The sequence below is a fragment of the Rhinoderma darwinii genome, chromosome 1 (genome assembly GCF_050947455.1).
Source record: "Rhinoderma darwinii isolate aRhiDar2 chromosome 1, aRhiDar2.hap1, whole genome shotgun sequence".
In the NCBI taxonomy this organism is placed as follows: domain Eukaryota; kingdom Metazoa; phylum Chordata; class Amphibia; order Anura; family Rhinodermatidae; genus Rhinoderma; species Rhinoderma darwinii.
The window spans coordinates 103,154,232-103,179,964 of NC_134687.1; the positions used below are offsets into that span (position 1 = coordinate 103,154,232).

The 25,733-nt window shown below is 41.4% G+C and overlaps 1 protein-coding gene across 1 annotated transcript in view; it reads right to left on the minus strand.

Annotated features, from left to right (window-relative positions):
• Window positions 1-25,733, minus strand: part of GALNTL6 (polypeptide N-acetylgalactosaminyltransferase like 6) — a 1,595,017-nt gene that overhangs the window by 87,618 nt on the left and 1,481,666 nt on the right. The window contains exon 9 of the mRNA XM_075849659.1: window positions 20,994-21,215. Coding sequence (XP_075705774.1) covers window positions 20,994-21,215 — 222 coding nt within the window. The remainder of the gene's footprint in view (window positions 1-20,993; window positions 21,216-25,733) is intronic.

A 25,733-nucleotide genomic window follows, 5' to 3' on the forward strand; every position in this document is an offset into this window, starting at 1 on the left:
GCACCAGCTCTGTATTCCGCTCGATACGGTTTCCAGGTTAGCAAACAATGTGCTAGTGTCTTATCGCCCACACCGCCGAATACGGAAGGAGCGACAGGCAGCAACACAGTGGTGCTCCCTGGCTGACTGGTTTGTGTGAGCCGCTGTCGTGACTCTGAGCCGCTTGCAATGTTGGGTGAGTTCTCATCTGTAAGTGATGTACAATCACCTGACAGAGTGTGCTGATGTAATTCCTCTGGGAGCAATTGTGACCCTAGGTAGTCAGCAGGTAGAATATTTAATCAACAAAAAGAATGCCTTCAGGCAAACAAAACCCTTATTTCCTGACTACCCACAATTTAATAGGAAAATAAACTAACAAATTTTATTAGGCTACGTATAGCAAGAGGACAGACCACATAAACGTCAGTTTTAAAATTGTCACTGTCAAATGCCGAAGTAAAAGTGAAAGCAGCCAGCTGGAAGGCTCGGCAGATAATTTCAAACAGCCAGAGTGAGTACTGACTGAATTGGAGTCAGTTACAAGATAGAAGCCACACTAGGTGAAACGGCATCAGATTCGGCTAAGACAGGAATTAAAAACATATTTTAAAGCCCCCCCGACATGTTTCGCTAACCAGTAGCGTCCTCAGGGGTACATGGGGCTAATGGCGACGCGGCGAGAAAACAGAGACTCTTATGGCGATATGGAGTGACGTAAATGGAGGGCGTGTATGTGAACGGGCCGCCAATCAGGCACTGCAGGACAGCGCAGAGACCAGATGAAGCCCAGCCAATAGAGATCACCATAGTAAAGAACCAATAGGAGGCAACGAGCGGCATGGACACACTGTCGATAAGACCAAATTAGTTCGTAAAGACGCGCATGAGCAGTAGGTCATGACAGGGACTTAGAAAAATGCTGCGAGAAAAACTCTACTACATCAGAGATCGGCGCAAGCGCCGTAGCTGAAAATAGGGACATAGAGTAAAAGCCCCGTGATACTCCTTCAAGATAGCCGCGCATGCGCTACAACACATAATAGGTACTTAGAACAATAATGGGCACAAGAGGTAACAGCAAAAAGTATTGCAAATCGGAGCAGGCGCAGTAGCCGTCACTCCAGACTTAGAGCAGGCACATACCGATATTCACATGATAGCAACACGCGTGCGCAATGATGCCCACACTGAACTTAGAAAAATAGTGGCAAACACAGAATCGACCTTGCCTAATTGGTATGGGAAAGATGCGCAATCGCAACATGACATAATAGGGACTTAAAAGAGTATAAACTGCTACAGAAACTTGACAAATCGGCGTGTGCGCCGTAAGTGTCAGCTGGCCCCCAACACAAGGAATAGTAATGTCCCCCATTTTGGCAGAGGACGCCCGATCGGGGCTGCAGGAACAGTCTATATTATATACAACTGCACAGCACAGTCAGAGGGGAACGCAACAGTATATAATCAGACAAAACAATCTGAATAAAACATAAATGTCAAGAATGTCAAGCATGTCCCTCCTACTCACAGTCACGGCCCTAATCTCCGCAGCCCTCCTTTTTACCCACAGTGGTGTACCCATCCATGATAGGCACATCCAATATCCCAGTAGGGATAATATATACTCCATAAGTAGACCCATTCTTAAATGTACATAATGAGTATGATAGAACAAAATTAATACTCGCGGTCGCCATTTAGAAGACATATATGGTCATAAATGATAATTCCATAATAAGATAAACCATAGAATAGATAGAGATAGAGCCACCTTATTAAAAGGGGGGCAACGTTTACGGAGTACAGGTGGTTGGTCTAAACCAAAAGCACCAGCTGATCGTATATGAGTGTAGACGATATAAAGATTATAAGGGATCACAGTAGACAATACAGACATCCATACAGTACAAAGAGGGAAATGCAAAAAGGGATCAGAGAAAGGCACTATAGGTGAAACCCTCATTTAATCCCTGAGGGGTCATGGTACCAAGGCGATGGATCCAGCGTGCTTCCTCCTGTAAGAGTTTTCGATCTAGGTTACCAGCCCTGGGTCCCAATTTTAGTTGTTCAATGCCCCAAAATTGGAGTAGCTTGGGGTTATCAGAATGGAACCTATGCATATGTCTAGATAGAGTGGTATCCTCTTTAAGATTGATGGTACTAAGATGTCTCGATACTCTCCTCCTCAATTCCTGCAGGGTCTTACCGACATATAATTTCGGGCAGGGACATTTAGCCAAATAGATAATCCCGCTACTCTGGCAGTTAAGAAATTGCTTAATGTGATATAGTCTGTTATCTGAGGGGTTAGTGAAACTTCTAACTCTAGGCATCAGAGGACAAAAGGAACACCTACCGCAGGGGTGGAAACCAGTTACAGGTGATTTTAGCCATGTAGATGGTGTGTTATGGGAGATGGGGGAATAATGGCTATGTACCAAAAAATCACGGAGATTTTTACCCCTACGATAGGTAATAGCAGGGTTGACCGGGAGTACCTCCACTAAATCTGAGTCAGCGGTAAGGATAGACCAATGTTTTCTCAGAACGCCAACCACCTGAGAAGAGCACACGTCAAAAGTGCCAATGCAACGAATGGCATTGGACGATGGTGGCAATACGGATACAGCACCTCTATCAGAAAGTAGTTCAGATCTTTGAGATGCCCTGGCCCTAGCATAGGCCCTATGGAGCCACTTTTTGGGATACCCCCGTGCCAAGAATTTATGGTAAAGACCATCGCATTCTTTCTGAAAAGCTGACTCATCAGAACAGTTGCGTTTGGCTCGTAGGTATTGGCCAATAGGTATCCCTCTCTTCAGAGCAGGTGGGTGATGGCTGTTCCAATGAAGAAAACTATTGGTCGCTGTAGTTTTCCGGAATATATCAGTTTGGACACCGCCAACAGGGTCCAGAGAGATCTTAAGGTCAGGAAAATCAATTACCCGATCGTTAATATCAAAGGTGAATTTCATACCAATAGAATTGGTGTTGAGCATAGACATGAAGTCAGTGAAAATATTGACATCCCCATCCCAAAGGATGAGAATGTCATCGATATATCTGCCCCAAAAGGAGATATGTGACGTAAAGAAAAGTAGATCGTCGGAAAAAACAATGGTGTCTTCCCACCAACCCAAGAAAAGGTTGGCATAGGAAGGTGCACAAACAGTGCCCATGGCCGTGCCTTTTATCTGATGATAATATTTGGCATCAAAAGTGAAAAAGTTATGAGTGAGTAAGAAACGTAATAGTGATAGAACGAAATTATTATGACGATGAAATTGGGTGCCTTTGGTGCTCAAAAAATATTTGACTGCAGTAAGACCTAGGTCGTGCTGAATGTTAGTGTACAGCGACTCCACGTCTATGCTCGCCAACAGGGTGGTGGGGGTGACGTTGATCTCCTGGATCCTGGTGACGGTGTCTTTGGTATCCTTAAGGTGAGATGACAGTGCAGAAACAAAAGGGGACAGAATCTCGTCCACATAAAGACTTATGCCCTGTGTAAGGTTGTCGTTTCCTGACACTATAGGTCTACCAGGGATAGGATTCTTATTTTTATGAACCTTTGGTAAGGCGTAAAAAGTTGCAAGAGTGGGAGTGGGATTGTACAGACGTTTAAATTCATCTAAAGTGATAAGATTATTGCTCTTAGCGTCGGTAAGAAGGTCAAACAGTTCTGATAGGTAGCTAGTAGTAGGGTTGCTTTTTAGGGTGGTATAAGTTGTATGGTCACCTAGTAACCTATGGACCATATCTGCATAGTCCACCCGGTCCATCACTACAATATTGCCTCCTTTATCCGAGGGCTTAAACACCAAATCCGTATTACCACATAAATCGTCCAATGCCATCCTCTCATCACTGCTAAGATTACCAAAGGCCATAGACCTGTCACCTCTCAAGCTTTTAAGATCTTTACAGACCATTTTAACAAAAACATCAATATGTCCATACTGAGAAAAAGGGGGAGTAAGCTTGGATTTGGGGCGTAGCGACGAAAAGGGACCAACCGCCTCAGAGGCTCCAAATTGGTTCTCATGAAGGAGACTCTCAAGATCCCTCATGGTGTTTTGCTCTTGATGATCCTGACGGATACCGTCCTGTACGGAACCCTTAAAATGCTTGTGTAGGGCCAGTTTTCTCGCGAAAAGATTAATATCCTTTGCCCATGTGAATTCGTTAAAAGGGGGTGCAGGGGTAAATGAGAGTCCCCTTTTTAGGAGGGTCAACTGATGTAAGTTTAGGCCATATGAAGACAAATTAATTATTTGCATATCGTCATCATTAGTGATTGGTATGTTTGGGTTTATGATTTGAGTCCCCAGTGCATATTGAGTGGTCCTAAAAAAGGAAATGTGGCAGAAGGGCCCATGGTAGTATTGGTACCGTTGCCACCACTCAAAACTGTACCTGGAGTTGGTAACTGAGAATTGCCCATTATGCTTGTGGCACTTTGGGCATAGGTAGGAACAGATGTAGATAAGACAGATGAGGAGTTGGAGACAGCAGGTGGACATGGTCTATTTCTACTCAGGGGTTCAGTAGGGGGCTGCTTAGATACAGTAGAGATTTTCTTTGAAAAGCCAGGCCTGGTGTTCCTAACCTTACGCTTAGTACCCAGTCTAGGGCTATCACTGGTGGATCTAGAAAGTTCCGTACCCGAAGTCTCCGACTCGGAGAAATCGGTATATACAGTAGTCTGTTTGGGGGTAGGGACAAAGCGTGTCCTATACGTATAAATTTGGCCTATATCGAAGTCCCTCCGATCCCGGATGTATTTGCGATGTTTACGCTCCTTTATCTCACCCTGTAATTTCTCGATATTTTTTTGTAATTTAGCCTCTGATGCAGCAAATTCAGGACAGGACTGAAAGACCTGTATGTCCGCTATCTCTTTTTCAAGTTGAGCACCAATTTTACTGTAGCTCTGCTTCTCAAATTCCAGCAAATACTGGAGCATCCGCAGGGAACTCTCAGTAAGAAGGTCCTCCCACCCCTTTGTGAAGGCAGTATTGTCACGATACGAGTTAGGTGTAATGCTAATTCTCAGACCCCTATATACGATCTTCTGCTGTATATAGGTCTCAAGACTGGCTATCTCCCAACAGGAGCGTACAAATTTTTGATACGTTTTTTGAAGATCCCTAAAAGCTGTATGGATGTCAAATTGATGCAATGGAATATTGTCGGTGGAAAAGACATAAGCCACCTCAGCGGACAGAGTCTCTATGTTGGGCTTCTTAGACAAAAAACCAGCCATATCAAATAAATAGTATGAGGTATAAAGAGTTCCACAGTGGGAACAGGGTCAAAGAGAAAAGGGTAATTAACCCAGCAATATTAAACAGAGAGCAATTGTGACCCTAGGTAGTCAGCAGGTAGAATATTTAATCAACAAAAAGAATGCCTTCAGGCAAACAAAACCCTTATTTCCTGACTACCCACAATTTAATAGGAAAATAAACTAACAAATTTTATTAGGCTACGTATAGCAAGAGGACAGACCACATAAACGTCAGTTTTAAAATTGTCACTGTCAAATGCCGAAGTAAAAGTGAAAGCAGCCAGCTGGAAGGCTCGGCAGATAATTTCAAACAGCCAGAGTGAGTACTGACTGAATTGGAGTCAGTTACAAGATAGAAGCCACACTAGGTGAAACGGCATCAGATTCGGCTAAGACAGGAATTAAAAACATATTTTAAAGCCCCCCCGACATGTTTCGCTAACCAGTAGCGTCCTCAGGGGTACATGGGGCTAATGGCGACGCGGCGAGAAAACAGAGACTCTTATGGCGATATGGAGTGACGTAAATGGAGGGCGTGTATGTGAACGGGCCGCCAATCAGGCACTGCAGGACAGCGCAGAGACCAGATGAAGCCCAGCCAATAGAGATCACCATAGTAAAGAACCAATAGGAGGCAACGAGCGGCATGGACACACTGTCGATAAGACCAAATTAGTTCGTAAAGACGCGCATGAGCAGTAGGTCATGACAGGGACTTAGAAAAATGCTGCGAGAAAAACTCTACTACATCAGAGATCGGCGCAAGCGCCGTAGCTGAAAATAGGGACATAGAGTAAAAGCCCCGTGATACTCCTTCAAGATAGCCGCGCATGCGCTACAACACATAATAGGTACTTAGAACAATAATGGGCACAAGAGGTAACAGCAAAAAGTATTGCAAATCGGAGCAGGCGCAGTAGCCGTCACTCCAGACTTAGAGCAGGCACATACCGATATTCACATGATAGCAACACGCGTGCGCAATGATGCCCACACTGAACTTAGAAAAATAGTGGCAAACACAGAATCGACCTTGCCTAATTGGTATGGGAAAGATGCGCAATCGCAACATGACATAATAGGGACTTAAAAGAGTATAAACTGCTACAGAAACTTGACAAATCGGCGTGTGCGCCGTAAGTGTCAGCTGGCCCCCAACACAAGGAATAGTAATGTCCCCCATTTTGGCAGAGGACGCCCGATCGGGGCTGCAGGAACAGTCTATATTATATACAACTGCACAGCACAGTCAGAGGGGAACGCAACAGTATATAATCAGACAAAACAATCTGAATAAAACATAAATGTCAAGAATGTCAAGCATGTCCCTCCTACTCACAGTCACGGCCCTAATCTCCGCAGCCCTCCTTTTTACCCACAGTGGTGTACCCATCCATGATAGGCACATCCAATATCCCAGTAGGGATAATATATACTCCATAAGTAGACCCATTCTTAAATGTACATAATGAGTATGATAGAACAAAATTAATACTCGCGGTCGCCATTTAGAAGACATATATGGTCATAAATGATAATTCCATAATAAGATAAACCATAGAATAGATAGAGATAGAGCCACCTTATTAAAAGGGGGGCAACGTTTACGGAGTACAGGTGGTTGGTCTAAACCAAAAGCACCAGCTGATCGTATATGAGTGTAGACGATATAAAGATTATAAGGGATCACAGTAGACAATACAGACATCCATACAGTACAAAGAGGGAAATGCAAAAAGGGATCAGAGAAAGGCACTATAGGTGAAACCCTCATTTAATCCCTGAGGGGTCATGGTACCAAGGCGATGGATCCAGCGTGCTTCCTCCTGTAAGAGTTTTCGATCTAGGTTACCAGCCCTGGGTCCCAATTTTAGTTGTTCAATGCCCCAAAATTGGAGTAGCTTGGGGTTATCAGAATGGAACCTATGCATATGTCTAGATAGAGTGGTATCCTCTTTAAGATTGATGGTACTAAGATGTCTCGATACTCTCCTCCTCAATTCCTGCAGGGTCTTACCGACATATAATTTCGGGCAGGGACATTTAGCCAAATAGATAATCCCGCTACTCTGGCAGTTAAGAAATTGCTTAATGTGATATAGTCTGTTATCTGAGGGGTTAGTGAAACTTCTAACTCTAGGCATCAGAGGACAAAAGGAACACCTACCGCAGGGGTGGAAACCAGTTACAGGTGATTTTAGCCATGTAGATGGTGTGTTATGGGAGATGGGGGAATAATGGCTATGTACCAAAAAATCACGGAGATTTTTACCCCTACGATAGGTAATAGCAGGGTTGACCGGGAGTACCTCCACTAAATCTGAGTCAGCGGTAAGGATAGACCAATGTTTTCTCAGAACGCCAACCACCTGAGAAGAGCACACGTCAAAAGTGCCAATGCAACGAATGGCATTGGACGATGGTGGCAATACGGATACAGCACCTCTATCAGAAAGTAGTTCAGATCTTTGAGATGCCCTGGCCCTAGCATAGGCCCTATGGAGCCACTTTTTGGGATACCCCCGTGCCAAGAATTTATGGTAAAGACCATCGCATTCTTTCTGAAAAGCTGACTCATCAGAACAGTTGCGTTTGGCTCGTAGGTATTGGCCAATAGGTATCCCTCTCTTCAGAGCAGGTGGGTGATGGCTGTTCCAATGAAGAAAACTATTGGTCGCTGTAGTTTTCCGGAATATATCAGTTTGGACACCGCCAACAGGGTCCAGAGAGATCTTAAGGTCAAGAAAATCAATTACCCGATCGTTAATATCAAAGGTGAATTTCATACCAATAGAATTGGTGTTGAGCATAGACATGAAGTCAGTGAAAATATTGACATCCCCATCCCAAAGGATGAGAATGTCATCGATATATCTGCCCCAAAAGGAGATATGTGACGTAAAGAAAAGTAGATCGTCGGAAAAAACAATGGTGTCTTCCCACCAACCCAAGAAAAGGTTGGCATAGGAAGGTGCACAAACAGTGCCCATGGCCGTGCCTTTTATCTGATGATAATATTTGGCATCAAAAGTGAAAAAGTTATGAGTGAGTAAGAAACGTAATAGTGATAGAACGAAATTATTATGACGATGAAATTGGGTGCCTTTGGTGCTCAAAAAATATTTGACTGCAGTAAGACCTAGGTCGTGCTGAATGTTAGTGTACAGCGACTCCACGTCTATGCTCGCCAACAGGGTGGTGGGGGTGACGTTGATCTCCTGGATCCTGGTGACGGTGTCTTTGGTATCCTTAAGGTGAGATGACAGTGCAGAAACAAAAGGGGACAGAATCTCGTCCACATAAAGACTTATGCCCTGTGTAAGGTTGTCGTTTCCTGACACTATAGGTCTACCAGGGATAGGATTCTTATTTTTATGAACCTTTGGTAAGGCGTAAAAAGTTGCAAGAGTGGGAGTGGGATTGTACAGACGTTTAAATTCATCTAAAGTGATAAGATTATTGCTCTTAGCGTCGGTAAGAAGGTCAAACAGTTCTGATAGGTAGCTAGTAGTAGGGTTGCTTTTTAGGGTGGTATAAGTTGTATGGTCACCTAGTAACCTATGGACCATATCTGCATAGTCCACCCGGTCCATCACTACAATATTGCCTCCTTTATCCGAGGGCTTAAACACCAAATCCGTATTACCACATAAATCGTCCAATGCCATCCTCTCATCACTGCTAAGATTACCAAAGGCCATAGACCTGTCACCTCTCAAGCTTTTAAGATCTTTACAGACCATTTTAACAAAAACATCAATATGTCCATACTGAGAAAAAGGGGGAGTAAGCTTGGATTTGGGGCGTAGCGACGAAAAGGGACCAACCGCCTCAGAGGCTCCAAATTGGTTCTCATGAAGGAGACTCTCAAGATCCCTCATGGTGTTTTGCTCTTGATGATCCTGACGGATACCGTCCTGTACGGAACCCTTAAAATGCTTGTGTAGGGCCAGTTTTCTCGCGAAAAGATTAATATCCTTTGCCCATGTGAATTCGTTAAAAGGGGGTGCAGGGGTAAATGAGAGTCCCCTTTTTAGGAGGGTCAACTGATGTAAGTTTAGGCCATATGAAGACAAATTAATTATTTGCATATCGTCATCATTAGTGATTGGTATGTTTGGGTTTATGATTTGAGTCCCCAGTGCATATTGAGTGGTCCTAAAAAAGGAAATGTGGCAGAAGGGCCCATGGCGTTCTGAGAAAACATTGGTCTATCCTTACCGCTGACTCAGATTTAGTGGAGGTACTCCCGGTCAACCCTGCTATTACCTATCGTAGGGGTAAAAATCTCCGTGATTTTTTGGTACATAGCCATTATTCCCCCATCTCCCATAACACACCATCTACATGGCTAAAATCACCTGTAACTGGTTTCCACCCCTGCGGTAGGTGTTCCTTTTGTCCTCTGATGCCTAGAGTTAGAAGTTTCACTAACCCCTCAGATAACAGACTATATCACATTAAGCAATTTCTTAACTGCCAGAGTAGCGGGATTATCTATTTGGCTAAATGTCCCTGCCCGAAATTATATGTCGGTAAGACCCTGCAGGAATTGAGGAGGAGAGTATCGAGACATCTTAGTACCATCAATCTTAAAGAGGATACCACTCTATCTAGACATATGCATAGGTTCCATTCTGATAACCCCAAGCTACTCCAATTTTGGGGCATTGAACAACTAAAATTGGGACCCAGGGCTGGTAACCTAGATCGAAAACTCTTACAGGAGGAAGCACGCTGGATCCATCGCCTTGGTACCATGACCCCTCAGGGATTAAATGAGGGTTTCACCTATAGTGCCTTTCTCTGATCCCTTTTTGCATTTCCCTCTTTGTACTGTATGGATGTCTGTATTGTCTACTGTGATCCCTTATAATCTTTATATCGTCTACACTCATATACGATCAGCTGGTGCTTTTGGTTTAGACCAACCACCTGTACTCCGTAAACGTTGCCCCCCTTTTAATAAGGTGGCTCTATCTCTATCTATTCTATGGTTTATCTTATTATGGAATTATCATTTATGACCATATATGTCTTCTAAATGGCGACCGCGAGTATTAATTTTGTTCTATCATACTCATTATGTACATTTAAGAATGGGTCTACTTATGGAGTATATATTATCCCTACTGGGATATTGGATGTGCCTATCATGGATGGGTACACCACTGTGGGTAAAAAGGAGGGCTGCGGAGATTAGGGCCGTGACTGTGAGTAGGAGGGACATGCTTGACATTCTTGACATTTATGTTTTATTCAGATTGTTTTGTCTGATTATATACTGTTGCGTTCCCCTCTGACTGTGCTGTGCAGTTGTATATAATATAGACTGTTCCTGCAGCCCCGATCGGGCGTCCTCTGCCAAAATGGGGGACATTACTATTCCTTGTGTTGGGGGCCAGCTGACACTTACGGCGCACACGCCGATTTGTCAAGTTTCTGTAGCAGTTTATACTCTTTTAAGTCCCTATTATGTCATGTTGCGATTGCGCATCTTTCCCATACCAATTAGGCAAGGTCGATTCTGTGTTTGCCACTATTTTTCTAAGTTCAGTGTGGGCATCATTGCGCACGCGTGTTGCTATCATGTGAATATCGGTATGTGCCTGCTCTAAGTCTGGAGTGACGGCTACTGCGCCTGCTCCGATTTGCAATACTTTTTGCTGTTACCTCTTGTGCCCATTATTGTTCTAAGTACCTATTATGTGTTGTAGCGCATGCGCGGCTATCTTGAAGGAGTATCACGGGGCTTTTACTCTATGTCCCTATTTTCAGCTACGGCGCTTGCGCCGATCTCTGATGTAGTAGAGTTTTTCTCGCAGCATTTTTCTAAGTCCCTGTCATGACCTACTGCTCATGCGCGTCTTTACGAACTAATTTGGTCTTATCGACAGTGTGTCCATGCCGCTCGTTGCCTCCTATTGGTTCTTTACTATGGTGATCTCTATTGGCTGGGCTTCATCTGGTCTCTGCGCTGTCCTGCAGTGCCTGATTGGCGGCCCGTTCACATACACGCCCTCCATTTACGTCACTCCATATCGCCATAAGAGTCTCTGTTTTCTCGCCGCGTCGCCATTAGCCCCATGTACCCCTGAGGACGCTACTGGTTAGCGAAACATGTCGGGGGGGCTTTAAAATATGTTTTTAATTCCTGTCTTAGCCGAATCTGATGCCGTTTCACCTAGTGTGGCTTCTATCTTGTAACTGACTCCAATTCAGTCAGTACTCACTCTGGCTGTTTGAAATTATCTGCCGAGCCTTCCAGCTGGCTGCTTTCACTTTTACTTCGGCATTTGACAGTGACAATTTTAAAACTGACGTTTATGTGGTCTGTCCTCTTGCTATACGTAGCCTAATAAAATTTGTTAGTTTATTTTCCTATTAAATTGTGGGTAGTCAGGAAATAAGGGTTTTGTTTGCCTGAAGGCATTCTTTTTGTTGATGTAATTCCTCTGGCTCACCCCGCTAGAGTGAAGCAGAAGCGGCGAGTGGACACGAGTTGAGAAGGGAATTTTAATTGAACACCGATGACAGTTAGATTGGATAGAGAGATAGGCCCTGACATTGGAAAGTATAAACTATGCACCAGACGCGCGTTTCGTGCAATGTATTAGAAAAATAATCTGACAGTGGGACCTTCAAGTCACCTAGTGGGACTAAAAAAAAAGTGTAAAAAAGGGAAAATTATAGTTGTGAAAAGTAAAATAATAGTTTCAAGTAATAAAATAAAACACAATTGCCCTTTTTCCCATATCAAGTCCTTTATTATTGAAAAAAATAAAATAAACCATACATATTTGGTATCACCATGTCCATAATGGCCTGAACTATAAAAATATTATGTTATTTTTCCACGTGGTGAAAGGCGTAAAAAAAAAATGTAAAAAACAATGCCAGGATTTTTGTTTTTTGGTGACTTTGCCTTACAAAAATTGGAATAAAAAGTGATCAAAGAGCAGCGTGTATCCAAAAATGGTACCAATAAAAACCATAGCTCGTCTCGCAAAAAACAAGCCATTATATAGCTCCATAGATGAAAATTTTTTAAAGTTATGGTTTTTACAACATGACAGAAAAAATACATTCTTTTTACAAAAGTTATTTTATTGTGCAAAAAGTTGTAAAACATAAAAAAGTGCTATAAATTTGGTATCGCCGGAAATGTACTGACACACAGATTTAAGTTAACATGTAATTTATAATGCATGGTGAACGCTTTATAAAACAAAATTAAAAACTATGCCAGAATTGCTGGTTTTTGGTCACCATGCCTCCCAGAAAATAGGATAAAAAGTGATCAAAATGTCGCATGCACCCCAAAATGGTATCAATAATAACTACAGCTGATCCCACAAAAAAACAGCCCTCATGCCACTACATCTATGAAAAAATAAATTAGTTAAGGCTCCAATAGGTAAGGCTGCAATTGTGTAGCCACGAGGGAAACATTTCTTTTGTTTCAAAAGGCAATTTATCAAGGCCCTAAAATTAGGGAACCAGGAAGGGGAAGGCCCAGACATATCTGCTGGAAGCGATGGTGCCCATATTATATCAGGACAACACTTTGTCAGCACAATTCCCCAAACTGCAATTGTGCGGAGTGTGGACCAAAAGGTGGATAAGAAAGGACATAATTTATCAGTGTGACACTGGCCTGTGCATAAAGGATTGCTTCACAGCGTAACACACATCTATGGATTATTTTACCCCATTATTATACCACCTGACTATGCCCTTGATATCCTGTGCCCAGCTTACATGTACCGCCACATTATAAACTGAAATACCAGTAAAGCTCCAAACAAAACTACTACCAAGCAAATCCAAGCTCCAAAAGCCAAATAGTGCTCCCTCCTTTCTGAGCCCTACAGCATGCCGAAACAGCAGTTTACGTCCACATATATGGCATCGCAATACCCAGAAGAACCGTTTTAACAATTTTGGGGTGTGTATCTCCAGTGGCACAAGCTGGGCACGACATATTTGCCACCGAAATGGCATATCTAGGGAAAAATTTAATTTTTTACTTTGCACCACAGTGCAATCACTTATGGAAAATACCTGTAGGGTAAAAATGCTTACTACACCCCTTAATAAATGCCTTGAGGGGTGTAGTTTCCAAAATGGGGTCACTTCTCAGGGGTTTATTTTATTATTTCACATCAGAGCCCTGCAATTGTGAACCAATACTTTGTAAATCACGAAATTAGGCCTCGACTTCAATGGGAATCTTTCACTCTTGAGCCTGGTCGAATGTCCAGGCAAAAGATTAGGGCCACATGTAGGGTGATTCTAAAACCGGGAAACACAGCATAATAATTAGAGAGCTGCCTTGTTATGGTGGCACAAGCTGGGCACCACATATTGGCATATCTATGCAAAAAAAAATATCACATTTTCACTCTGCAACATCGAGTGCACACTAATTTCTGCAAAACACCTGCGGGGTTAAATTGCTCACTACACCCCTAGGTGAACACTTGAGGGGTGTATTTTCCAAAATGGATACACTTCTGGGGGTTTCCCCTGTTTTGGTCCCATAGGGGCTTTGCAAATGAGACATAGCGCCCAGAAACCAATCAAGCAAAATCTGTACTCCAAAAGCAAAATGGCGCTCCTTCCCTTCTGAGCCCTGCCGTGTGTCCATACAGCAGTTTATGACTACATATGGGGTATTTCCATACTCTAGAGAAGTTGCTGTATGAATGTTGTGGTTTTTTCCTTCATTTGTTGAGAAAATGAATTTTTTTTTAGCCAAGGCTACGTCTTATTGAAGAAAAGGGATTTTTTTTATTTTCACTGCCCAATCCTAACAAAATCCACGAAACATCTGTGGGGTGAAATTGTTCACTACACCCCTAGATGAATTCCTCAAGGGGTGTAGTTTCCTAAATGGAGTCACTTTTAGGGTGTTTTCACGGTTTTGGTCTATCAGGGGCTTTGCAAATGCGGCATAGCCTCCACAAACCATTCCTGCTAAATTTGAGCTCCAAAAGCCAAATTACGCTCCTTCCGTTCTAAGCCCTGCTGTGTGTCCAAACAGCCGCTTATGACCACATAGGCGGTATTGTTTTACTCAGGAGAAATTGCTTTACAAATTTTGTGGTGCTTTTTCTCCTTTAGTCCTTGTGGAAATGATAAAAAATTAGGTAATCCTACATTTTCTTTGATGTTTTTACGGCCTACTTCCAATAATTTCTGCAAAAAACCTGTGGGGTCAAAATGCTCACTATACCCCTAAATAATTTCACTTTTGTGAGATTTTCACTGTTTTGGCACTGCAAGAGCTCTTCAAACCTGACATGGTGCCTAAAATATATTCTAATAAAAAGGATTCCCCTAAATCCACTAGGTGCTCCTTTGCTTTTGAGGCCTGTGTTTCAGTCCATTAGCACAATAGGGCCACATCTGGGACATTTACTAAAACTGCAAGACCTGGGTAATAAATATTGAGATGTGTTTTCTGGTAAAACCTTCTGTGTTACAAAACAAATGTATTAAAAATGAATTCTGCAAAAAAAATTGAATTTTTAAATTTTACCTCTACTTTGCTTTAATTCCTGTGAAGCGTCTAAAGTGTTAAACTTTCTAAATGCTGTTTTGAATACTTTGAAGGGTGCTATTTTTAAAATGGGGTGACTTATTGGGGGTTTCTAATATATAAGGCCCTAAAAGCCACTTCACAACTGAACTGGTTCCTGAAAAAATAGCCTTTTAAAATTTTCTTGAAAACGTGAGAAATTGCTGCTAAAGTTCTAAGCCTTGTAACTTGTTAGTTGAAATAAAAGGATGTTCAAAAAACTATGCCAATCTAAAGAAGACATATGATGGATGTTAATTAGCAACAATTTTGTGTGGTATAACTGCCTGTCTTACAAGCAGATTCTTTTAAATTTAGAAAAATTATAATTTTTTCAATTTTTCTTTTAATTTTTGTGTTTTTCAGAAATAAATACTGAATGTATTGAGCAAATGTTGCCATTAACATAGTCCAATGTGTCACGAGAAAACATCTCAGAATCGCTTGGATAGGTGAAAGCATTCCGAAGTTATTACCACATAAAGTGAAACGTGTCAGATTTGAAAAATGAGGCTCTGTCAGGAAGGTCAAAAGTGGCCAAAGCGGGAAGGGGTTAATGTATCATACATTATAAATATAAACAAATATGAATAATATGTTATGTAATAAATATGACCTGGTGCTGATAACCCATATAATCTGAATGCTATGTCAGAAGGCTACTTAAAGAGGCTCTGTCACCAGATTTTGCAACCCCTATCTGCTATTGCAGCAGATAGGCGCTGCAATGTAGATTACAGTAACGTTTTTATTTTTAAAAAACTAGCATTTTTGGCCAAGTTATGACCATTTTTGTATTTATGCAAATGAGGCTTGAAAAAGTACAACTTACAGTAAAAGTACAACTGGGCGTGTTTTGTGTGTTACATCTGGGCGTGTTTACTTATTTTACTAGCTGGGCGTTCTGACGAGAAGTATCATCCACTTCTCTTCAGAACGCCCAGCTTCTGGCAGTGCAGACACAGCGTGTTCTCGAGAGATCACGCTGTGACGTCACTCACTTCCTGCCCCAGGTCCTGCATCGTGTCGGCCACATCGGCACCAGAGGCTACAGTTGATTCTGCAGCAGCATCAGCGTTTGCAGGTAAGTAGTAGCTACATCGACTTACCTGCAAACGCCGATGCTGCTGCAGAATCAACTGTAGCCTCTGGTGCCGATGTGTCCTCGCTCGTCCGACACGATGCAGGACCTGGGGCAGGAAGTGAGTGACGTCACAGCGTGATCTCTCGAGAACACGGCTGTGTCTGCACTGCCAGAAGCTGGGCGTTCTGAAGAGAAGTGGATGATACTTCTCGTCAGAACGCCCAGCTAGTAAAAGTAGTAAAAACGCCCCGATGTACGCACATAATACACGCCCAGTTGGACTTGTACTTTAAACACGCCCAGTTGGACTTTAGCAAGCCTCATTTGCATAAATACAAAAATGGTCATAACTTGGCCAAAAATGCTCGTTTTTTAAAAATAAAAACGTTACTCTTATCTACATTGCAGCGCCGATCTGCTGCAATAGCACATAGGGGTTGCAAAATCTGGTGACAGAGCCTCTTTAAAGAAATAAAAAATATACAGATTATCTTTCAGCATACTATTGTTTATAACAAAAGTGAAACAGGTACTGAGAAATACAACAAATAAATGCCTATCTAATAGCCAGCTCAGGAGCAGTTAACACAAGTCATTTAGATATAAGAACCTTTTTTCTTTTTTTTATTACTGTTTTTATATTACTGTTGTGTAGGCTGTTATAGACCGACAAGGTAACATACTTAATCACACTCAATTGGTCTGTATATAACATGTTACGCTTCTATTAGAAAGTTATGAGACTGGGAAAACAGCCAGCCAAGGAATAAAATAAACCAGCTAAAAAAAAGGAACTCAGCATTTTCCATTGCAGCTTGTCCATTCAGCTATTTACAAGAAAAAAACATATCTCCTATTGTGCTCACTGCCTAAATGCATGCATAATTATCTCTAACAAAATGTATCACATGTTGGTCTCTGTCTGTGAATACATTTAATATAAACAGAAGGGTTTTTAAAGGCTCAAATATAATTATCAATATTACTACAAAAAAAATACATATATAAATAGCTTTCTAGAAAACTCTTCATATTTGATTTGTCTCGGTTCAGACTAGAAATTCCTCAAATTAGAGCAGTTGTCTTAAACACCTATCCATATAATCTACTAGGGCATAATAAAAGATAGTTTCCTACTATGTTTGGCGGAGCGGAGAGTTGCTATAAAGATTCGTTACACTGACCCCCCCTGGTGATACCAGGTGGGAGTAGATTTACATCTCCGGTCATTTCAGGGCAACTTTTTCCCCTGACTTATGTCCGGTATTGTGGGCAGAGTATTTTTTTCAAATAGGGTTCAAAACTTGTCTGATACCCTAATGTTATGTACTGTGACTTTTTGAAATAAGAGACATCAGACCAACTTGGCACTTAACTAACTGGACATAATTTATTAAGTGGTCTGTGTTTACTATCTGCTACACATATATTCTCAGTGTGTAACATTAACACCATGCCCTTGGTTGTATTACTGCTCTTTGAGTGACCCACATATAGACTCTGTTTTAGAACCTCGCTTTGTTTTTTTATGTTTTGTGTTTATGATATTGTATGAAATAAAATGTATACCTTTTTTCTATGACCTGTGGCGTTGTGACTCCTTGTTCTCAATTTTCTGTTATGATATATTGGAGTTTGCTACTCTGTGTTCATACTTTGGAGGTGCCTTAACAATTCATTTGTCACACCTAACCAGTTACTGTACCTGTGAGACATTTGTTGATAATGATACCATATATGTGTACTTTTCATGTTTTTTACACTTTTATTAAATAAAACCACTTTTTATGGGGAAAAAAATGGTTTTATTTTTACTGTTTGATCTGGCTTTTTTTCTAAATTAAAAAAAAATTACATGTTTATTTAACTGATTTAAATCAATTCGATCTGTCTATGGATTATTTTTGATTTTTGTGCAACTGATTTAAATCAATAGGATCTGTCTATGGATTGTTTTTTTTATGCAACCTATTTAAATCAATGGGATCTGTTTATGGATTGGGTTTGATTTTTTTAGCATTAGTGTTCACAAATTCTCAAGACATGAGATAAATGTTGGCTGAAGTGGATTATTTCTGTTTGCCGCATCATTGACCATGGATTAGCCATGGCCTTTTATCCAAGAGACTAAATATCAATTGTCAACCAGTGCAAAATTGAATTTACTGTGTTGGGCTTTTCAGACAACAATCTGTAATTTATATAGTTTAAATGGCTGACGGCCAACCAATCTGATGTTATAATAGCACATAGTTTTGATATTTATCGAGCATCCTGATGATAAAAGAAAACTGGATCTGATGATGTTTGCTGAATATGTTTGTTGTGGTATTAGGCAAGGACTCCTGAATGGTTATTGGGCTCATCATTTTTATCGAAAGGCTATTGCTAGCTTTAGATACATAAGTCATGCACTATATACTGACACCTTGTAAACGGTACATATTTTTCTGATTGAATCATGGAATACATCCCACACCATCTCATTTCCCTATTGGAAGTCAGGTGGCAAATCGTGTATTTTTCTAATACATATTTGGTTTGTCACGATTTAGTCATATTATACAGTAGTCTCTGCATCTTTTGATTAATTAATGCATACTATGATGATTGAAATATAAGAGGTTGTAGAAGGGAAATATGTTTATCACTTTGTGGAGTATTTGTTTTTTAAAAAGGGAGTTGTATTTAATAGATTGGATTTATTGAAATAATTAGATATATTTTAATTAGGTAGTGTATGAATTTTTTTTAAGTAGAGATCTCCCAATGGTTTGATCCTAAAGTGATCCTAACGTAGCACCTCCTTGTCCAATTGCTAGTCATGTTATAGAAGTTATATTGTAACTATGTTAGGTTTACTAAACTGCGATGGTAGGTGTATATCCTTTTCTGGATTGTTTAGATTTGCCTAGATTAACATTGGTTGTGCAAATCTATTACCAACAATTGATCAATTAAATGGATGTCATGTTATTAAATGACAATTATATGTGCACACGGAATGGTTAGAAGCTGGAATATTCATGTGCAACGGCTAAGTGACAAATACAGCAGGATATTTTTATATTTCGTCTTGATTTTGGATTTCATGACATACCATATTGGACTGAACACAATCCTTTGTCTGCTGTACTCGCTTAGGGAGTTTACAGTGTTTGGTTAGGCAGTCCAAAATGTCTTGGTTCCACAATAATTTTTTAAGCAATAACAAAAAAATGGATGGTCACCACTTAAAAATAAATGGGTGCTCTACATAATGCATATATAAGCATCACAAAGAAAAAATAAATAGGGGGCATAACAACATGCATACCCCAAGAAAATATATACAGATAATTTAAATATTAAACATATCTTTATTAAACCATAATTCCCACAAGACCATACATGGAAAGAACACACAAAAAAAGCCTTTGGATAAACCACAATAAGATAGTCCGTGTTATGCCCCATATTTTAGTTTTTGTGTTTTGACTTTTTTTATGCCTCCTTCACATTTATTCGATTTAATATACTTAGTACTTGGTACTTGAAGGATTAGGATGCTGGTGGTTTCTGAACAATTTAGTATTTCTGTTAAAGAAAATATTTGCTTTTTTGGAGATTTCTTTGAAATCAGGTACACATGCAGGTTATTTTCAAGTCATAAGATAAAATAAAGTTTCAGGGCAACATACTGTAGTCAACAGTCACCTTTTTAATAACTGTCAATAATGGTAAACACATTATTCTCCATATCAAAGTAATTAAAACATAGGCTCATCCTTAGGGTATTGTATGAACCATAATTCTGGTGTACATACTTTTTTAATATTATTATTATTATTATTATTATTATTCATAATATTATTATTATAAAATTCGAAAAAGAACACAGACACCGCACTTGACGATCATGCACTCTATGATCAGGTGTGTTTTTATTTTTACACAGGTCATGTCATCAAATACTAATAGGTTATTTGTGAATTAAATTAAAAAAAATTGGACAGGCAAGGAAGGGGCCATGTCATTATAGGGCTGATCAGGAGTCAAACCAATCAGAAACTAACACTGCCCCTGAGATGTCAGCTTAATATCAGAATACAAATTAAGCATGAACTACAAGGTATTCTTAAGAGTTTGTCTCATTAGGACAACCCCTGGTGTAAGGACATCATATTGGTAGATTCCCTGAATGGAACTCTGGAAGACCCATTTCATTGGGCACCATGTAATACCACAGCAACAGCTGCAGGAGAAATGGTCAGCTTCTCATGGTGATTTAAAGAGGCTCTGTCACCAGATTATAAATGCCCTGTCTCCTACATAATCTGATTGGCACTGGAATGTAGATAACAGCAGTGGTTTTTATTTTGAAAAACGATCATTTTTGAGCAAGTTATGAGCAATTTTAGATTTAGTTTCTTAATGCCCAACTGGGTGTGTTTTTACTTTTAACCAAGTGGGTGTTGTAAAGAAGTGTATGACGCTGACCAATCAGTGACCAATCAGCCTCATACACTTCTCATTGTTCCAGCCCAGCATGATCCACAGCACAGTGAGATTGTGCAGTGAAAGAAGCTGGGCTGGAACAATGAGAAGTGTATGTCACTCATTGGTCACTGATTGGTCAGCCTCATACACTTCTTTACAACACCCACTTGGTTAAAAGTAAAAACACACCCAGTTGGGCATTAAGAAACTAAATCTAAAATTGCTCATAACTTGCTAAAAAATGATCGTTTTTCAAAATAAAAATCACTGCAGTTATCTACATTTCAGCGCCGATCAGATTATGTAGGAGATAGGGCATTTATAATCTGGTGACAGAGCCTTTTTAAAGTAGGTCAGATTTCCAACAGGGTTTTCCCTGGCAATCAGCTGATCACCAGTGAGTCTTCAATTAAAGAATAAGTTGTATTTCTTAAATCAATGAACGGCACATGAACATACTCTAGAAACCTTGTAAAATTAACTCTACCCAGTATACTGATAATTATATCCCTCAGGCAATATCTATAACACAATGAAAATTCAAAAGTACATAAAGGTGTATAAAAATTTACCTCTCCCCAGGCCGCAGGTGGCGGTTCCACTGGTGGGTAATACTTTGGAATATCCCATGCCACTTCAGCCATGAACCATTTGAAGTCTTTACACTTAAGGTGTTTGCGAAGTTCTTTTTGAGACGTGAGGTCTCCAGTAGACAGGTGTCTGTATTCCGGTCGCCTCTGATAGATATATTCTGCATATTCATCCATCCAGGTCTCTGCCACACGTTTCAGGTTCTAATATACAAGAATTTTAAGTCTGTTACTACAAATATTGTATTCAACATTATGCATCAAATAATTAAGACCTTTGTGTAATACAGTCAGATTAATGGCTCAATTAGTTTATTAAACGAAAATGTACTGAGATGTAACTGCACTGCAGGGATTAATGAGACTCAAATTAATCAAGAACAGGCAAAAGCATTAATCAGATTACTTTTCTTTTAACCTTTATTGTTTTAGGCGATGATTATAATTTAAGTTGAAGGTTATCTTAAAGTGGGATCTTAGATTTGGAACAGAAATATAAGGAATTTCTTTTAAACAATAGTTGTTAGCTAATGACCTCATTTTTATCATAGATAAAGATGTTCACCCAGGTCCAGGTGTCAGCAAAGGAGCTTTTACAATGAGCGGTTTCCTCTAACCTCTCCATGAATCCAGCTTGCTGAGAACAAGACATTCTGTCACTTTTAGTGTCATGCCACTGGTGCTGAAACACAGTGCACAATTCAAACTAACCAACTACTTATGGTTTATCAAAATCAGTTGCTGAAGTTAGGGCATTTTTCTCCATACACTTTTCAATAGAACATTAAAAATGGCTGGTAAAATACTTTTGCAAAATGTCATAATGAAAAAAAGAAAGCGATTAAAAATGTATGCAAAAAAACTCCATAAAAATTCTTCAAATCGGCGCTTCTTTTACATGCATTTTAAAATGCAACAAAAAAAGTTTGAAAGGGGCCTGAGCATAGAGTTGTTAAAAATTCTAGACTCCTGATTGACAAATCCACCTAATTATGCGTAAAAAAAACCCTTAGGCCTCATGCACGGGACCACATTGGCTTTGCGGTGCTCAAAACCACGGGTCTGTTGCGGTCCATCGGACTGCAAAAACCCCTTTGTTGTGCATCCATGTGTTATCAGCTCTCACGGATCCAGAACAATTCACCAGTATTGGTAAATCTGCAAATCCGGACCGTAAAACGACATGTCCTGAGTTTTTGCGATGCGCATTTGTGGCCCCTGCACTGGTTTGTGTAAATGACGGTCGTGTGCATGGGGCGAAAGAAAAGAATGGATCCACAATTTACCCGCAAAATTGTGTCCATAAAAAGAATTGTCGTGTGCATAAGGCCTTATATTTCTGTAAAACTAGGCAGACCGCTTACTCAGAAGTTTTGGGAAGCTCTATAATATCATCTATAGCAGCTGTAATCACCACCATTTCCCATAACCACTTTAGGAAATTAGACAGGTAAGATAAAGAGTAAAAAACAGCCACATAGAGATTTCCTTACTTTTAGGCCTCATTTACACGAGCGTGTGCGTTTTGCGCACGCAAAAAAACGCTGCGTTTTGCGTGCGCAAAAGGCAATTGACAGCTCCGTGTGTCATCCGTGTATGATGCGCGGCTGCGTGATTTTCGCGCAGCCGCCATCATAGAGATGAGGTAGTCGACGGCCGTCACTGTCCAAGGTGCTGAAAGAGCTAACTGATCGGCAGTAACTCTTTCAGCACCCTCGACAGTGAATGCCGATCACAATCTACACCAACCTGTGAATAAAAAAAGACGTTCACACTTACCATGAACTGCCTGCTTCCTCCAGTCCGGTCTCCCGGCCGTTGCCTTGGTGACGCGTCCCTCTCTTGTCATCCGGCCCCACCTCCCAGGATGACGCGGCAGGCCATGAGACCGCTGCAGCCTGTGATTGGCTGCAGCCTGTGCTTGGCCTGTGATTGGCTGCAGCTGTCACTTGGCCTGAATTGTCATCCCGGGAGGTCGGACTGGAGGAAGAAGCCGGGAGTTATCGGTAAGTCAGAACTTCTTTTTTTTTTACACGTATATGTATATTGTGATCGAAAGTCACTGTCCATGGTGCTGAAACAGTTTAAGTCTTTCAGCACCGTGGGCAGTGACTGTCTCCTGACGTCGCGTACCCGAACATTTTTTGCCGGGTTCGGTTAAAACGAGTTCGGCCGAACCCGGTGAAGTTCGGTGCGCTCATCTCTAATTTGACACTCCGTTTGGATGTTTGTAACCAGAAAAGCACGTGGTGCTTTTCTGTTTACATTCATCCTTTTGACAGCTCTTGCGTGATTTTCGCGCATGCAACGCAGGACCGTCAGTGTGGCATGCGTTGTTTTCACGCACCCATTGAAGTCAATGGGTGCGTGTTGCGTGAAAAATGCAAGAATATAGAACATGTCGTGAGTTTTACGCAACGCACTCACGCTGCGCAAAATTCACGCATCGTCTAAACAGCCCCATAGACTATTATAGGTGCGTACGACACGCGTGAAAAGCACGCGCGTCGCACGCGCGTATAATACGCTCGTGTAAATGAGGCCTTAGGCCTTATTCACATGAACGTGTGCGTTTTGCACGCGCAAAAAACGCTGCTTTTTTTGTGCGCTGCAGTTGCGCGTGTCATCAGTATGTGGTGCGTGGCTGTGTGATTTTCGCGAATATTTTAGAAAAAGAAAAGAAGGAGGTGCTTTTATTTTTACCTTCATTTATTTAACAACTGTAGCGCGAATCACGCGCGGCACACGGAAGTGCTTCCGTGTGCCGCGATTTTCACGCACCCATTGACTTCAATGGGTGCGTGATGCGCGAAAAATGGGCAAGTATAGGATATGCCGTGAGTTTACGCAGCGGACATACGCTGCGTGAAAATCGAGGACTGTCTGAACAGCTGCCTTTGACTAACATAGGTCCGTTAAACACGTTTGTGTGAATAAGGCCTTAGGCCTTATTTACACGAGCGCAGTTTACATGCGTGAAAATCACGCACGTAGCACGGACCTATGTAACTCAATGGGGCCGTTCAGACAGTCCGTGATTTTCACGCAGCGTGTCCGCTGCGTAAAATTCACGACATGTCCTATACTTGAGCGGTTTTCACGCATCACGCACCCATTGAGGTCAATGGGTGCGTGAAAACTGCGCACGATACACGGACGCAGTTCCGTGTGCTGCACGTGATTCACTCAACAGTTGTTCAAGAAATGAAGGCAAAAATAAAAGCAACTCCTTCATTTCTGTTTCCAAACATAAAAACAGAGTGTCATAACGATGCCATATGCGTGAAAATCACGCAGCCACGCACCAAACACTAATGACACATGGAACTGCAAAGTGCAAAAAATGCGGCGTTTTTTGGGCGCGCAGAACGCACACGTTCATGTGAATTTCACCTTAAGCACATCATGGCATTATTTATAGATGACCTTTTACTTATACCGTCTAAATACCTCTATTTAGAAGGCTTAAGATAAACTTGAGGCTAAAAAATAGCTAAATTATTAAAGTATTGTTTATATGAGCACATATTTAATCACCAAAGACAAGAAAATTCCTTATTTCTGTAGCTTAATCTTTTTACTGGAAGTTATCTTGGCATGAAATGTCCATTAGAAGCTCATTATTGCCTCCAATAGGTTTTACAGACTTAGGCCTCATGCACACGACCGTAAAAACTCCCGTTATTACGGGTCGTAATTACGACCCGTAATAACGGGCTCATAGACTTCTATTGGCGACGGGTGGCTTCCCGTGCCGTTGAAAAAGATAGAACATGTCCTATTTCAGGCCGTAATAACGGCACGGACAGTCCATAGAAGTCTATGGAGCTCTCGTAATGACGGGTGGCTACATGTGTGCACCCGTCATTACGGCAGCGTTGCTAAGCGATGTCAGTAAATAGTCACTGTCCAGGGAGCTGAAAGAGTTAACTGATCGGCAGTAACTCTTTCAGCACCCTGGACAGTGACTACCGATCAGTATAAACCTGTAAAAAATAAAAATAAAAGACTTTCATACTTACCGACAACTTCCTGCTTCCTCCAGTCCGGTCTCCCGCCCGTTGCCTTGGTGACGCGTCCCTCTCGACATCCGGCCCGACGTCCTGGATGACGTTTCAGGCCATGTGACCGCTGCAGCCAATCACAGGTCAATCACAGGCTGCAGCGGTCACATGGACTGCCGCGTCATCCAGGGATGTCGGGCTGGATGTGAAGAGAGGGACGCGTCACCAAGACAACGGCCGGGTAAGTATGAATTTCTTTAACTTTTATTACAGAAAAGGCTGTCCCTTCTCTCTATCCTGCACTGATAGAGAGAAGGGGCTGCCTATTAGTGCAGTGCTATTTTGCCGCCAAAAACGTGCCCGTAAGTACGGGTGGAATACGGGTGACACCGGACCCATATTTACGGGCACGGGTTCGTAAATACTGGTGCAAAACGGGTGAAATACGTGTGACACCGGACCCGTATTTACGCCAGTATTTACGGGTGGGAAAAAATACGGTCGTGTGCATGAGGCCTAAGGCCTCATACACACGACCATATTTTTGGCCACCCGTAAATACTGGCATAAATACGAGTCCTTGGTCACACGTATTCGACCCGTATTGCACCAGTATTTACGGTCCCGTGCCCGTAAATACGGGTCCGGTGTCACCCGTATTCCACCTGTATTTACGGGCACGTTTTTGACTGCAAAATTGCACTGCACTAATCGGCAG